Source organism: Apostichopus japonicus, chromosome 18, assembly GCF_037975245.1.
Source record: "Apostichopus japonicus isolate 1M-3 chromosome 18, ASM3797524v1, whole genome shotgun sequence".
NCBI lineage: Eukaryota > Metazoa > Echinodermata > Holothuroidea > Aspidochirotida > Stichopodidae > Apostichopus > Apostichopus japonicus.
This window is the reverse complement of record NC_092578.1, coordinates 14724034-14738912: the sequence shown is the minus strand read 5'-3', so window position 1 is coordinate 14738912 and position 14879 is coordinate 14724034. Positions and strand designations below refer to the sequence as shown.

The following is a 14879-nucleotide window of genomic DNA, read 5'->3' as shown; positions in this document are numbered from 1 at the left end:
GTCCCCTGTACAAAGTGTCCGGGGGAAACACTCAGTACCAGCACATTTAGTCCGGTCAGACATTATCTGCTGAAAATTGTGTCCCCACCTCACGGCAAATATAGCACGGCCGGACGAAATGTCCTGGTAAAAAATGTCCGCAAATACTTCATAGTATATTTTGTCCCGCATAAAATTTTGGCAATTCGACATTCAAAAGGCAGCTAAGTTCATTTTATCAAATATTAAAGCAGATGCATACATTATTAGTTGTTACAGGAAATAAATGAGAAGTTGTGCGATGCTACAAAAAAAAATAGGAGGAAAAAATAGGAGGAACAAAAAAAGAATGTTTATGTTGTGATTGCTGCTATTTTATCCTCCGTATATGTTGCATGTTGTATTCGGCCACTACAATTGCGTTCATAGTCATCTTTACAGTTGGAGAGATCTAACGTAATCCCCAATTCACGGAGGGCGGGTACGGGATAGGGCAGGCAGCAGCTACAAAAAAAAAATAATAATAATTGCAGAGGTAAAAGATTACGAACTTAATGGAGTTCAAACTTCTTTGTAGCCAAATTTCCTCGACACATAGTGGGTAAGATTTGGCAATTATGTACTGGTGGTAAATCCAGTATAAACAGGGGGACTAGGACAGTATGTACTGAATATGGGATATATGCGACATGTGTGAATTGCTAGTCTGCTACACCGGAACGGGGTACAAGTAGGCGGCCTATAGTGGGACGCACGCTTTGATGGATCGTATGCCGGGATCGGACTGATACACTGATCGAACTATAAGTGTTGTTTGCACGCTTGCAGGTGCGTGCTTACCAAGCACAATGTAAGCTCACAGTTTTGCATATCACAGGGTCTGGGAAGATCTGTTTAAAAGAGATAGGGGATGAAAAGGGACTAAACTGTTTCATTGCGGATGGAATTCCCTATATAGGATCCTATGTGGTCATTTAAAGTTGAAGATGAACCGAAAATGGTACCTTTTTCCGCCTGCACAATTACACAATGTAGTATTATACTTAGGCTATATGATCCGTTCACCAATTAATTTGGGGATCATTCTATTCAAAACTAGATTTTGTCGCCCCCCCCCTCCCACCCCCTAAACTATAGCCTTCTTTCCTTCCCTCGGATTACGTCATAAGACAAGTTTCCTTGCCATTGAAGGAATTGTTGTGTGCAGTACATGCACATTAAAGTTATAAGAAATCAACAGTCAACACTCTGAGCTATCCAAACTTACAATCGTAGGCCTACATTGGTTTGATCACTGGATTAAAACTAATGTACGCAATTCTACTGATGCATGAACGTCTTGCTTGAACGGATTACTTGAGTGAGAGGGCGTTCCATATCGAGATACTTTCAACAAATGATATCACAAATATTGCAGAGGATCATGTATTTAACTCCGAAATTTATTTCAATTTATGCGATACTACATAAATAAAACGATGCTTTAACTTATTTGCATAATTTTTGAAAGGAACGTGATCATCGCATAAGTCAACAACTGCTTGTCCAACCCAATTAACTGCCACCCTTATCTGTATTTCTTTTCCCAACCCCTGCCCTTCATTGAAAGGGACTAAGAGAGTGTGAAGTGATAAAGATATTTCTGCATTGTATCGGGCAATCAAAATAGATATTAATTCATGAACGATTTCTTGATATCATCATCATCAAACCGTGTTGACCTTTTTTTGTCGTTACAGGTCAATATAACGATCGATTGTGCAGAAACACATTTTTAAAGATTCCAATGTCGTAAAATGAAACTTCGTGACGTTCATACGTTGTGACTTCATACCTCAGGATGAGCGACCACCCTTAAAGTATAGTGCATGAAACATATATCATTCTTAATGTGAATGAGCTATTTAAACTAAAATAGGCACTTTTCCTCATGTTCATATGAACAACTACCGAAAAGACCGCCGTCATTTGTAAAATTTTAGAGTGCCAATTATGTCAAATTAATTCATTGAAGGACTAACCAGCTAACAGGGTTTCATTCCCCGATACAACCCTCCACTCCCCCCCCCCACACCCACCACCAACATATACGGTATGCTTATTAAATTTAACAAAACTTTTGACAAGCTAGCCTACGATATAAAGTAATTTTTTTCGATCCAAATTATTTCAGTATTAAAAAATGAATCTATCAATTAAAAGTTTAAATAAAATTTTAAATAAAATTCAATGAATTCAAGTAACTAATTTCAATAGCTAAATTTAGATTAAAAATTAATGAATTCCTTCAAACTGGAACACTCCTTCGTAGAACAATTTGTCGGCAAAGATGGAAACATCTTCTAAAGTATTATAATTATGAACAAGACACCATTTTCATTTTCCGTCAAAACGTTTCTCCAACAAGTTTTTAAGATTCAGTTGTCTTCTTAGTGTCTCTTTATCCCCCCGTGGTTGCGTCATCTCTATTTTCTTGGCGATTACGTCAGACAGGTGGCCGGGAGTCTCCCCTCTTACGTCACTAACTTCGTCACCCTTCTTTTCAATATTGTTCCCTTTCTCTTTCTGGTCGTCATCGTCTCTTTGGGTTTGAAGTCGAATGCTAACTTCATCGGCCACTTGCTTTGCCAACTTTTTCGTCATCTTCTGAGTGTTACCTTTATAGACCAAATATTGCACATAAAATTATTAAGGAATCAAACAATATCCACCCATTTGTAGAGAGACAAGAAAAGAAGAACGGCGTCGTAAATTCAGCAAATTGAATGTGAAACGATTTTTTTTATCCGTAGATATTTTACACAGGGAGCTAGTAGAGAACTCCATGTGTTTAGGAATGCCACTAATTGCAAACTATTTTAAATTAATTGCAAAGCAAACCACAATTCTAATTAATTTTCTCTTCTGTTGTAATATAGTTTGTAGATGTAAAGTAAAGACTTCAATTAACTTATCTTATTTAACTATTAAGGCGTCATTGAATTAAATTTTCAAAACGAAAGAATTTATATTAACACGAGAAATTACACGTCACATCTGCTCATATTTCACCGTCAAAATGTTTGTAATGGAAATAATTTCGTCGTTATGATTTGATGCATTTCTAGATATTGAGATATTTTAAAACACAGAAGTTTTAAGATTAGAATGAAAAGAGAAATGACTTGTACGTGAGATCAAATTATTTGATGGAAGCTTAAAAATGGGTGATCATTATTCTGTTTATACTTCCGGTTAATTCTAATTGCCTTTTATAATATCATCCTTACTTTTCTGCCTCTTCACAGATTCCAGTGAGTTTGAAAGTTCAAGCAATAATTCGTCCAGTGTTTCTTTGTCAGTTTCCTCTGTAATCATAAAAGACAAGAAGATATTAGAAAAGGAAGGAAAGAAATGGTAACGTGTTTGCACAGAACAACTACAATAACCAATTGAATGAGAGTTAAAGAAAGGTAAAGGAATTAATGAATGTTTGTTAATAACCTAAACAAGATCAATCAGATGCAGAAGGAAATCCGTTTTTGAAGTTCCTATAGTGATAAAAGATCAAATGAATAGCTTTATATTTCTTTGTTATGACTAAAATCGGACGAATTGCATCTGAAAAAAAGTATAAAAGTAAGAGAAAATAGGTTTACCGTTTTGGCGGAAGCCACATGAAGTTGATAAGTCTACACCACAATCCAGACGACCTTCGCAAATCTGGGTTAAACCTAGACATCGATTGTTACACTGAAAACAAAACAAATTATGCAAAGTAAGGTCAAAAGGTCAAATGTCAAAGGTCATCACTGAAAAGTTTTGCATCTTTTCTTACTTTTCACGTTCGTCTGATAGCGAAGATAAAACTGAAAACCCATTAGTTCATAGACGTCATTCAAATGGAACAGGCCGATATTAAACTAAAAATGTCATTGATGTTTTTTGATCTGGTGTCTTTTCAGTCTAATCCTTAAAAAAATGTCACATACGATTTCCAGAATGATAACATTTCGCAAATCAGAATTTTATCGGGTACTCTTAGAAATAAAAATAAATAAAAAACCTACGAGATAAAATGAAACCCTTAACATCCAAGCATAATGTGTTTTTCCGACCTTTCTAGTAAAAATGCTTCCTTACCTTCCGTTTGGGTCTATCGTTGACTAGTCGAAAAAATTTAAAGCAATGACACAAACATAGATATACAATAAAACACATGCATATCAATGGGAGAAGAATAATTAAAATGGAGTAAATTCCTTTTGAATTAACATAGATCAACATCGAAACACATGAATTTACCCAATAGTGTTGACATGTATCTTTCTCATCCTCCACAGACTCTCCTCTCTTCCCCTCGCAATCATTCTCGTCAAAACCATTGTGACAATCCATGACGTCATCACAGACACTCGATATATCAATGCAATACCCATTCTGGCAATCGAAGAATCCAACGCACGGCTCAATTGCCGTACAGTCCTCCTCGTCAGTGGGTCCTGGACAATCCGGTCGACCATCACAAACTTTCGAACGTTCTATACACATTCCAAAAGCGGAACAAGCAAATTGGCCAGCACCGCATGAACCACAGTTCTCTTCATCAGAGCCATCTTCGCATTGATCGACTCCATCGCACCATGCAATCTCTTGAAGACAACCATCGTTGCTCTTACAACGGAATTTACTCGGACAATTCTCTTGCGGGCAATTCAGCTCATCTTCCGAGAAAGGGCAGTGTGCGGTTCCGTCACATGCAAGTGAGACAGGGATGCACGTGCCGTCATTACATTCAAATTGTCCGAAGACGCATGGCACAGGTGTGGGACAGCCATCCTCATCTTCTCCTGATGGACAGTCTTCAACACCATTACATATATCTACCATGTCCACACATTGACCATTCCCTTGGCATGTGAAAAAGTCGCAGATGGATCCGGTAGTGACCGTGGTGGATCTCGAAGGAGCCGTTGTTACACAGTTCTCTTCGTCGGATCTGTCAGGACAATCCATTTTCCCGTTGCATCGTTTAGTTTGTGGTAAACAGTAAAGGAAGCTCTCTACTCGACAGACGATATCTTCTCCGCAAGGTGATGTCAACATCGTGGTAGGAAAAGATGTTGTTGCACATCCTTTTTCATCTTCACCATTGTCGCAATTCTGTACGAGGTCACATTTTTTACTATTCGGTAAGCAGTATTTAAATGTATTAATCACACACATGAAAAAGCCATCTGTACAAACTGATGTAGTTGTAGGCAGTACAGTTGTGGGTGGCAACGTGGTTGTCACAGGAGGGTTGGTTGCTGGTGTGGTTGGACAATCTTTTTCGTCGTCACCGTTGTCGCAATCCTGTTCCTGGTCACATAATTTTTTGTTCGGTAAACAATATGTGTATGTACCAATTAGACAAATGAAAAACCCATCACCACACACTGCAGTTGTTGTTGGGTGTAATGTTGTGGTTGGCAAAACGGTTGTTGTGGGTGGAATAGATGTTAGTGTGGTTGGACAATCCCTCTCATCGTCACCGTTGTCGCAATTCTGTTCCTGATCACATAATTTACTGTTCGGTAAACAATAGGTGTATGTTCCAATCACACAAATAAAAAACCCATCATCACACACGGATGTTGTTGGTGGTATAGTCGTAGTAGTGGTTGGAAGAGTAGTGGTTGGAAGAGTAGTGGTTGGCAGAGTGGTGGTTGGTAGAGTGGTGGTTGGTAGAGTGGTGGTGGTAATCGACTGTGGTGGTGGTGTACATCCTTTTTCGTCGTCACCGTTGTCGCAATTCTGTTCCTGATCACATAATTTACTGTTCGGTAAACAATATGTGTATGTTCCAATTACACAAATAAAAAAACCATCATCACACACAGATGTTGTTGGTGATAAAGTCGTAGTAGTGGTTGGAAGAGTGGTGGTTGGAAGAGTAGTGGTTGGAAGAGTGGTGGTTGGTAGAGTAGTGGTTGGTAGAGTGGTGGTTGTGATCGACTGTGGTGGTGGTGTACATCCTTTTTCGTCGTCACCGTTGTCGCAATTCTGTTCCTGATCACATAGTTTACTGTTCGGTAAACAATATGTGTATGTTCCAATTACACAAATAAAAAACCCATCACTGCACACGGATGTTGTTGGTGGTGTAGTCGTAGTGGATGGAAGAGTGGTGGTTGGAAGAGTAGTGGTTGGAAGAGTGGTGGTTGGCAAAGTGGTCGTTGTGGGTGGTATCGACTGTGGTGGTGGTGTACATCCTTTTTCGTCGTCACCGTTGTCGCAATTCTGTTCCTGATCACATAATTTACTGTTCGGTAAACAATATGTGTATGTACCAATTACACAAATAAAAAACCCATCACTGCACACGGATGTTGTTGGTGGTATAGTCGTAGTAGTGGTTGGTAGAGTAGTGGTTGGAAGAGTAGTGGTTGGAAGAGTGGTGGTTGGTAGAGTGGTGGTTGTGATCGACTGTGGTGGTGGTGTACATCCTTTTTCGTCGTCACCGTTGTCGCAATTCTGTTCCTGATCACATAATTTACTGTTCGGTAAACAATATGTGTATGTACCAATTACACAAATAAAAAACCCATCACTGCACAAGGATGTTGTTGGTGGTATAGTCGTAGTAGTGGTTGGTAGAGTAGTGGTTGGTAGAGTAGTGGTTGGAAGAGTAGTGGTTGGAAGAGTAGTGGTTGGAAGAGTGGTGGTTGGTAGAGTGGTGGTTGTGATCGACTGTGGTGGTGGTGTACATCCTTTTTCGTCGTCACCGTTGTCGCAATTCTGTACCTGATCACATAATTTACTGTTCGGTAAGCAATAGGTGTATGTACCAATTACACAAATAAAAAACCCATCACTGCACACGGATGTTGTTGGTGGTATAGTCGTAGTAGTGGTTGGTAGAGTAGTGGTTGGAAGAGTAGTGGTTGGAAGAGTGGTGGTTGGTAGAGTGGTGGTTGTGATCGACTGTGGTGGTGGTGTACATCCTTTTTCGTCGTCACCGTTGTCGCAATTCTGTTCCTGATCACATAATTTACTGTTCGGTAAACAATATGTGTATGTACCAATTACACAAATAAAAAACCCATCACTGCACACGGATGTTGTTGGTGGTATAGTCGTAGTAGTGGTTGGCAGAGTAGTGGTTGGAAGAGTGGTGGTTGGTAGAATGGTGGTTGTGATCGACTGTGGTGGTGGTGTACATCCTTTTTCGTCGTCACCGTTGTCGCAATTCTGTTCCTGATCACATAATTTACTGTTCGGTAAACAATATGTGTATGTACCAATTACACAAATAAAAAACCCATCACTGCACACGGATGTTGTTGATGGTATAGTCGTAGTAGTGGTTGGGAGAGTAGTGGTTGGGAGAGTAGTGGTTGGAAGAGTGGTGGTTGGAAGAGTGGTGGTTGGAAGAGTGGTGGTTGTGATCGACTGTGGAGGTGGTGTACATCCTTTTTCGTCGTCACCGTTGTCGCAATTCTGTTCCTGATCACATAATTTACTGTTCGGTAAACAATAGGTGTATGTACCAACTACACAAATAAAAAAACCATCACTGCACACGAATGTTGTTGGTGGTATAGTCGTAGTGGATGGAAGAGTGGTGGTTGGGAGAGTGGTGGTTGGTAGAGTGGTGGTTGTGATCGACTGTGGTGGTGGTGTACATCCTTTTTCGTCGTCACCGTTGTCGCAATTCTGTTCCTGATCACATAATTTACTGTTCGATAAACAATATGAATATGTTCCAATTACACAGATGAAAAACCCATCATCACAAAATGTAGTTGTCGTTGGTGTTGTGGTGGTCGTGGTAGGTAGATTTGCAGTCGTCGGACAATCTTCTTCATCGGAGCCATCCCAACAGTTCACTGTTTTATCACATTTTTTGTTCTGCGGTAAACAATGCATATATGATCCAATCTTACAGAGGACTGGACAGGATGAACTTTCAGCTGTTGTTAAGGGTACTTCGCAATGAAATTCGTCAGAACCGTCGGTGCATTGGGACAGTCCGTCGCAGATGCCCATCTTTATGAAGAAAGCAATGAAAAAAAAAAATATGTAAAAAATATATATATAGAGAGGTAATATCTTATTCCATCTACAAATTAAAAACTGTCTACGACTGAATCACTGACTAATGGCTTGCACGAACAATTAAATTATCTTATAAACTTATAATAAGAGGTCTAACTTTACATTTGGTCACACGATAGCGATACTACACAATTTTCACATCTGCATATCTCCAATTCAATCCATTCACTCCTTTCCCCACCCCATCTGCTTCTCTGAGGTGTAATGCTTCTGTATTTAAGCCTGCAGGCGAGCGGTGGTTAATTGCCATAATACCCGGATTTATCATGTTCAGTATAAACTGCTGTCTTCTTCCCGTCCCACCCACTCTTCTCCCACCACATTTATTACCCTTCCCACATCCCAGCCCCAATACCCACTCTTTCCCCTCCATCGTCTGTTTCCCACCATCGCTTTCCCGCCTTCCACGGTGTAAAATGGTTTACTGCGGCAACCAGACGTCACGTAACGCTATAGCCACCCTATAGTAAATTAATTTGTAAAACTTTACCTCAGAAATGCACGCCGACCCGTCTGTACAAAGAAACCCATTTCCGTCACATTGGGCATCCAAATCACAGATGTTTTCATCCTCCCCACTTTGACAGTCGAACTGTCCGTCACATCGGAAGTGTCCTGGAAGACAGGCGCCTGTAATGAGATGACGAAAAGATATAATGGACTGATCTGTTAATAGGTAGGGATAATTTTATGCTATACTTTACATTCAAGTCCCGCTTCACAGCACTACGACTGCTTCCAAACGTGGTATATGACGTGATACGAGTTGTACTATAGCGTTTGAATATGGTCCCATGTAGATGTGACCATTATCACACAGATCGTTTCTGCTTCTTCGACTAGACCTTCACATGCAAAGAACCCAATAATCGACACCTATCCTTGTAAATATCAATATGGAGATGTTGCTGTTTGTTAAGGTTATGTTTCGGTGAAAAATACGTAATGTCCGTTGTTCATGGAAATGTATTTTCTTTCGGATTTGTTCTTAAATATATGCCTAACTGCAGTTATAATGTGTGCTAAGCCAACTATTAAAATATCGAAAGTAATACAATTCATCACCAATATACAAGAAAAAAGTAATTTTAAAATTGGTGTGAGCACCCTCCGTCTGGGTGTTGAGGTGAATAAATTGTTTCGTTCGAGCTAAGCTTACTTCACTTCTAAGGAACGCCCTATAGCTTACTAAATTATTTTAACATAAAAAGTTATAAAACTAGTAGAAATCCCTGGTTAGAACGCTTGTAACTGAAACATTGCTCATGTAGTAAACACAGCTAACAACGCAGCCAGGCGGTCGGAGGGGGGTTCCCGACCCCCCCCCCCCCATCCTCTTGTGACAGTAATCCCACATTTTGCAAATTTCACGGTTCCTTACAATACGATGCAAAACAATCATGTGTAGGTTTTTTGTTAACGTAATTTTTACATAACTGTGATACTGAAAAAAATACTGGACAACGGAAAACTAACTCGCTGTTTGAGCATAAGGTCAGGTCCTCTAACGATACGTCAAACCCTCTAACTTGTAAATACAATTGTAACCTTGTAATATTACTTTTGATCAAAGTGAACAGACTAATAGTTTCCAGAGTTATTATCACTTTTTATTCGTAAAGATGTTGTTTGATTCTGAAATTTTGATATCAAGACAGCACATTGAAAAACATGCAAACGCCCCCCCCCCCCCTCCTCCTCCTGCTCCCACTTTAGTTTGAAATGTAGCGTTACTTTAACAATCGAGGTATAACTTGTGAAATTCCAATCTTAAAATATTCGAAAACTTTCTAAATCCAACACAAAAATCCTGAACTTGTAATCTCTTACCTGTGGTACACCTAAATTGGCCGACCTTGCAACTTCGAGTGGCACAGTCGAAATTGGTTTCATCAAAACCCGACGGGCAGTCACGGATCTCGTCACAAATCCAGTAAAATGGAATGCATTTCCCGCCACTGCATCTTTCATATCCGTCTGGACACGTAACAAATGGACAATTCTCTTCATCCTGCAAACACATCAACAACAACAACAACATCGATAACAATATAGATCATATGACTAATTATAATGCCAACTCTTATATGTTTATTTGAAGAAACCTTCCACAAAACCGCAAAAGAGGTTGCATCTAAAACGGTCATCTTCTACCGATCGTAAATGCTGTACTAGATCACGTGACAGTTGAAGTCGTTGCAAACAACCCCAAGGTATTCACATCTAGAACTGTATTTGTATAAAAACACATGTCATTGTAGTGCGTGGCGAAGGTCAATGTTAGTTAGTTGTTCATATTCAATGTAGGGGTCTTTGTTACTGCAACCCTTTTTGAAGTTTTTGGAAGAAGCCAGTTCGGTCCCTTAACGCAGACCAAAGCGACCAAAGCATGCGCACTACAATAACTATACATGATTTTCTTTGCACTGCAGACGGAAAGTACAAATACCCTGCATGCTCTCCTAGGTCCTATTTCACATGATCACGAAAATGGCACTTATGGGAACGTGAGATGGTTAAAGGAATTTGACATGATTAGATGCTAGTGTAATATTTGGAATTTGCGAGTGGGATGGGGTGAAGGGAACAGGGAGGGAAAATGGATAAGACTACACCCTTTTTGGAATTAGAGAACGCCACCAGTCTTGTTATAAAGCTCCATATTGGTTGTAGAGCAATCAATGAAGTGCTGCAAATCTACGACAGTTATCATATATCATCTGCCTCAAAATTATGTAAAAATGTGAAAGAATTTACAAGGAAACTAGTTGTGAAAGTTTTTTCTCACCTCCCTTTGTGTACAATCGTTGTGACCGTCACAGACCTTGGTTATTGAAATACATTTGTAATTCGAAGGACACCAGAACTGAACGTTACTGCAGATGGCTTGTCTTGATTCTGGGTGCATGCCGATTCGGTTCCAAGTTTCCTGATAAATGATAGCATTTACACTATTTTAGTTATTAGAGCCAATAATCACAAACAATTTATTAACGTCGTAGTCCTAACCGATTTATGCTTTATGGTTAGAATTACGTAACAATCCAACCCAAAAAATGAATATAAGCAGATAAGATTAAATATATGTAAATATTTATATGATTATATGTCAATTTTACTAAGCCATTGCGTGCATCTATATACTTGGACACACTGATACGAGATTCCACAGTTGCAAAACGGTCACCTCTTAGTCAACCATGTGACAATACTTCCGCTTCTATTTTGAACAATTTGTTCACTTAAACAGCTCTGTTACCCAACTTAACCAACAATTAAAATCAGCCTCATCATCCTGTTTATCCTTATACCATCCTCCTTAGCATCACCATCTTATACCATTCCACCAGAATTCTGACTATCCTCACCAGTTTAGCTAGCAACGATCTTCACCATCTGGTCATCCCCACCATCCGACCATCTCAACATTCTGACCACGTTTCTTCTCAACATTCTCAAAGTCTGAGCGGCATGCCATCATGGACATCACCATTCCCACCCTCCTTAGCATACATCTAACCATCAAGACAATGATTCTGACATCCCTGCACATTGTCATCATATAACAATCCTTACTATATTACCATCTGACTATTCTCACAACCCTGACCAACCCACTAATCCACACCATTCCACCCAAACGCACCATCCTAACTATTATTAACCATCTCCACAACCCCCACCGTCCTGATCCCCCCCCCCCGATCCTCTATCCGTCTGAGATCCTCGCCCTCCTGAAAATTGACTTTCCTAGTTTGACCCATTTTCACCATCCAGACGAACCCCACTATCCGTAATCCTCTCCATCATGGCCTGGACCTCTTCATCTTATCTAAATGTCTCACCATCCTTGCCAGGCACCTCACCCGTTTGACCCATACTCACCATACTCATCTTCACCATCTCACCAATATTACTAGCCATGCAGATTACCATTTAACCATTTGTCACCGTCCTGGTCAAGCCTTAAAATCACCCCTCCCCTACCCCATCATCAAAGCCATCCCGATACCCAACCTAAATATCCTCCACTGGAATCAACACAAATCCATTTCTATAACGTGTGTAAAACGACTATTTCAAGTATAGATATATTATAAAATCATTCAGGATTATTTTACCTTCAATACTTTGTTATCTTCCACAGATCTTCTTATCCTTAAGAAATTCTCCTCTGGTTCAATGCCGCAGTAACTGGCAACTTCGTCTTCGGCTCCGCTACAATCACCGACGCCATCACAAGTTAGACCTACATCTAGGCAAGTACCGTTGTAACATCGAAAGCCGGAGATGCAATTACCTGAAGGATGAAATATATAATAACCAATTATGAGAACGTATTAAAACTACAAACTATAAAAACAATTAAAACATGATATTTAGTTGGAGAACTCGTATGACAAAGTGTCACGTAGTTAAATAAATCTGTCGTAATGCATAATATACGAAAAGTAAATTCTTTGAAATTTATTCAAGGATAGGATGTTGGATATGGTGTCAAGCAAGGCGCTCAAAGAGAACGAAGAAAGAAATAAAAAACATCTTGTTAATTTCCTGGACAATGAGAAAGACATGTTTAGTTATGATGCAATGTTGTATCTGTATTACTTGAACGTGCAGCCACAGTTTTCAAATGTTCATAATCTAAAGTATGCAAAACACATTTCTATAGCCTGTCCGCCATTGTTCAACATTATGCGTTAACACAATACATTACAACTTCAACTATTTTATGAATATGCAGCTAATGTGACGTCAAAATGAGGAGATGATTTGGTTGGACAGTAAAGCTGAGCCTAGTGTTTAACAATACATATTTATCAACATATTAATTATATATCCTGGTTCTTCAAAGAGATGAAAATAAATTCCTCTTAACCAAGGAGCAGCTCTCTGGTTTAACGCATATAGATAGTGTGTCGGGAAGACGGAGAAGGAACGGGGAGGGCAAGGGATAGTGCGAGGGCGTTAGCTTATGAATATTACCTCCATCTTGAATTGTTTTTGAATTACCAAAAAACAGTTTTCCGCTGTTGCCGATAAGTGAATGTACCTGCAAAGAGAAAGATAAATTCGAAACAAAGTACGCCTCTGAGTATGTATTTATTGAATTTAAATTTTACTATCTGTGCTGATTAAGAAGATATACCGAGTTCGAATGGAATAAATGTAGGGTCCAATACGTACTGAAGCTGTTTCGTAACTTGAATTGCTTGTTTCATTCTTATGGTCATGTATACCCACCCTATGAAGGAAGAGTTTGAGAGTTCTCTCAATGTGAGAGAGGGCAGGGGGTGCTGGGGAAGGATCAGGAGGGTCAAATAGACCTTTAACATTTTCAGGTGAATTATACTGCTTTAATGGTGGCAGTCTAAAATAATATTTAACGCAACTTTTGTGATCTGTTTATCATATTTGGTATAACATTGGTGCTTCTTTAGCTATTCTTAAAGTTTTAAGGTTATGAACAAATGCTTTCCTTTTACCTAGAGCAGAGTCATTTGCAAAAAAATGACCGAGAAACCTATATCAATTTTCATTTCTCTTCCAAAATTTGATTTATGCGTTTTGGTGCTAAAACAAGTAATATGATTACCCCCCCCCCAACCCACCCAGCCCCAATACGTGAGCAGACTAAAACATTCACTTGCATTGCATGTCTGACCACCTGTACACTCAGCATATACCATATAGCTTTCTGAGTAGTTACACACTTTATGCTATTCACCGTCGAACACATGCACGAACAAAATAAGTATAACAGCATGAAATTGAAAGTCATAACGTCACAGAAATTGTAGTACAACAGACAGACAGATTTATAGCCCAAGTTATTACATCGTTTATCGTAATCTTAAGGAGTGAACCATGATAGCAAGTTTCTGATCATAAAAGCTATATGAATGAGTATCTCTAGAGAGCAATAAAAGTGTAATTTATGCTATCTATATTACCACGTTTCTTATCAAATAAGTTTGCCAAACGGCGTCTTTACTTAGCATGGAAACCTTTCGTCATTATGAAAAGGTTAAATATAGATGATGACTATTTTTCCTAGGCTTAAGTTGACCACTTACCAGATTTCCCATTCGTCTGGAGAAACGACTCACACTCGGGCGTGGCTCCTTCCAGCCATGGCACTCGCTTAATAGAACATAGAAAAGGAAATATACCAAGATCCTCATTTTATTTTCAAAAATGAGGACGTATAGGTAATGACTGAAACACCTCTAAAACATATATGATATCAATTTATTGCTGTAACTGATTAATTCCTCGCCAAACATACGGAAAAACTTCTCACAAGAAGAAGAAGAAGAGCACATGCGAGAAGGCGAAGGTGAAATGGAGTGAGTTCCAGAATGCCACGTGCTGAAGACGTAGTACGTTTAGGAGACGTCAAAAACGAATGGACTGTTTCTGTCTTGTAAACTATTAAGTGTAACAGGTTGAGTGCACTTAAAGAATGCGCCTAGAATTTTCAAGTTACGTAATAACATTGGGGGATTGCGCGGTTGACTAATTGTTGTAGTTACTCTTTCTTTCATTATTTTCTGAGCAGTAAGATCTCTTCCCTACATTTTAATTAGGGCCATGTGCAGATCTCTTCTCAGCATTTAATCATTTAATACTGTTACAGTCTCGATATAAGGGGTTGTGGGGGGGGGGGGGGTTGGTGGCGGGTTGCATTGGAATGAGAGTGGATCAAGTTTTTCGGTTTTCGTGCCCAGGCTCTATCTTAATAGGACTTTCTTCACAAAAGTGACCTTTTACCACTTAATTACTACCCCGATAATTAACTTGAACTAACAACGCCATGA

The 14879-nt window shown here is 39.3% G+C and overlaps 1 protein-coding gene across 2 annotated transcripts; it reads right to left on the bottom strand.

Annotated features, from left to right (window-relative positions):
- Positions 1–1400: 1400 nt before the first annotated feature.
- On the bottom strand, positions 1401–14477 carry LOC139958762 (uncharacterized). 2 transcript variants are annotated; one of them, XM_071956089.1, is made up of 10 exons: positions 14136–14477; positions 13045–13111; positions 12180–12358; positions 10847–10987; positions 9889–10069; positions 8549–8688; positions 4264–7989; positions 3618–3711; positions 3249–3326; positions 1401–2636 (listed from the first exon to the last, which is right to left on the bottom strand). In XM_071956089.1, exons 1-10 carry the CDS (start codon positions 14241–14243, stop codon positions 2356–2358), a joined length of 4995 nt encoding a protein of 1664 aa, XP_071812190.1. In that variant the 5' UTR covers positions 14244–14477; the 3' UTR covers positions 1401–2355. The 2 variants fall into 2 exon arrangements, with proteins under 2 accessions (XP_071812190.1, XP_071812191.1); XM_071956090.1 differs by having other exon boundaries at positions 13072–13111.
- Positions 14478–14879: the final 402 nt, after the last annotated feature.

What these genes read in the sequence shown, in the direction of transcription:
- LOC139958762 (XM_071956089.1), bottom strand. Translation starts at nt 14,243, where the DNA reads ATGAGGATCTTGGTATATTTCCTTTTCTATGTTCTATTAAGCGAGTGC. An exon ending in CCAGACGAATGGGAAATCTG is followed by an intron (nt 13,112 to 14,135) that starts GTAAGTGGTCAA and finishes TTCTCTTTGCAG; the next exon opens with GTACATTCACTTATCGGCAA. An exon ending in AAAAACAATTCAAGATGGAG is followed by an intron (nt 12,359 to 13,044) that starts GTAATATTCATA and finishes TTCATCCTTCAG; the next exon opens with GTAATTGCATCTCCGGCTTT.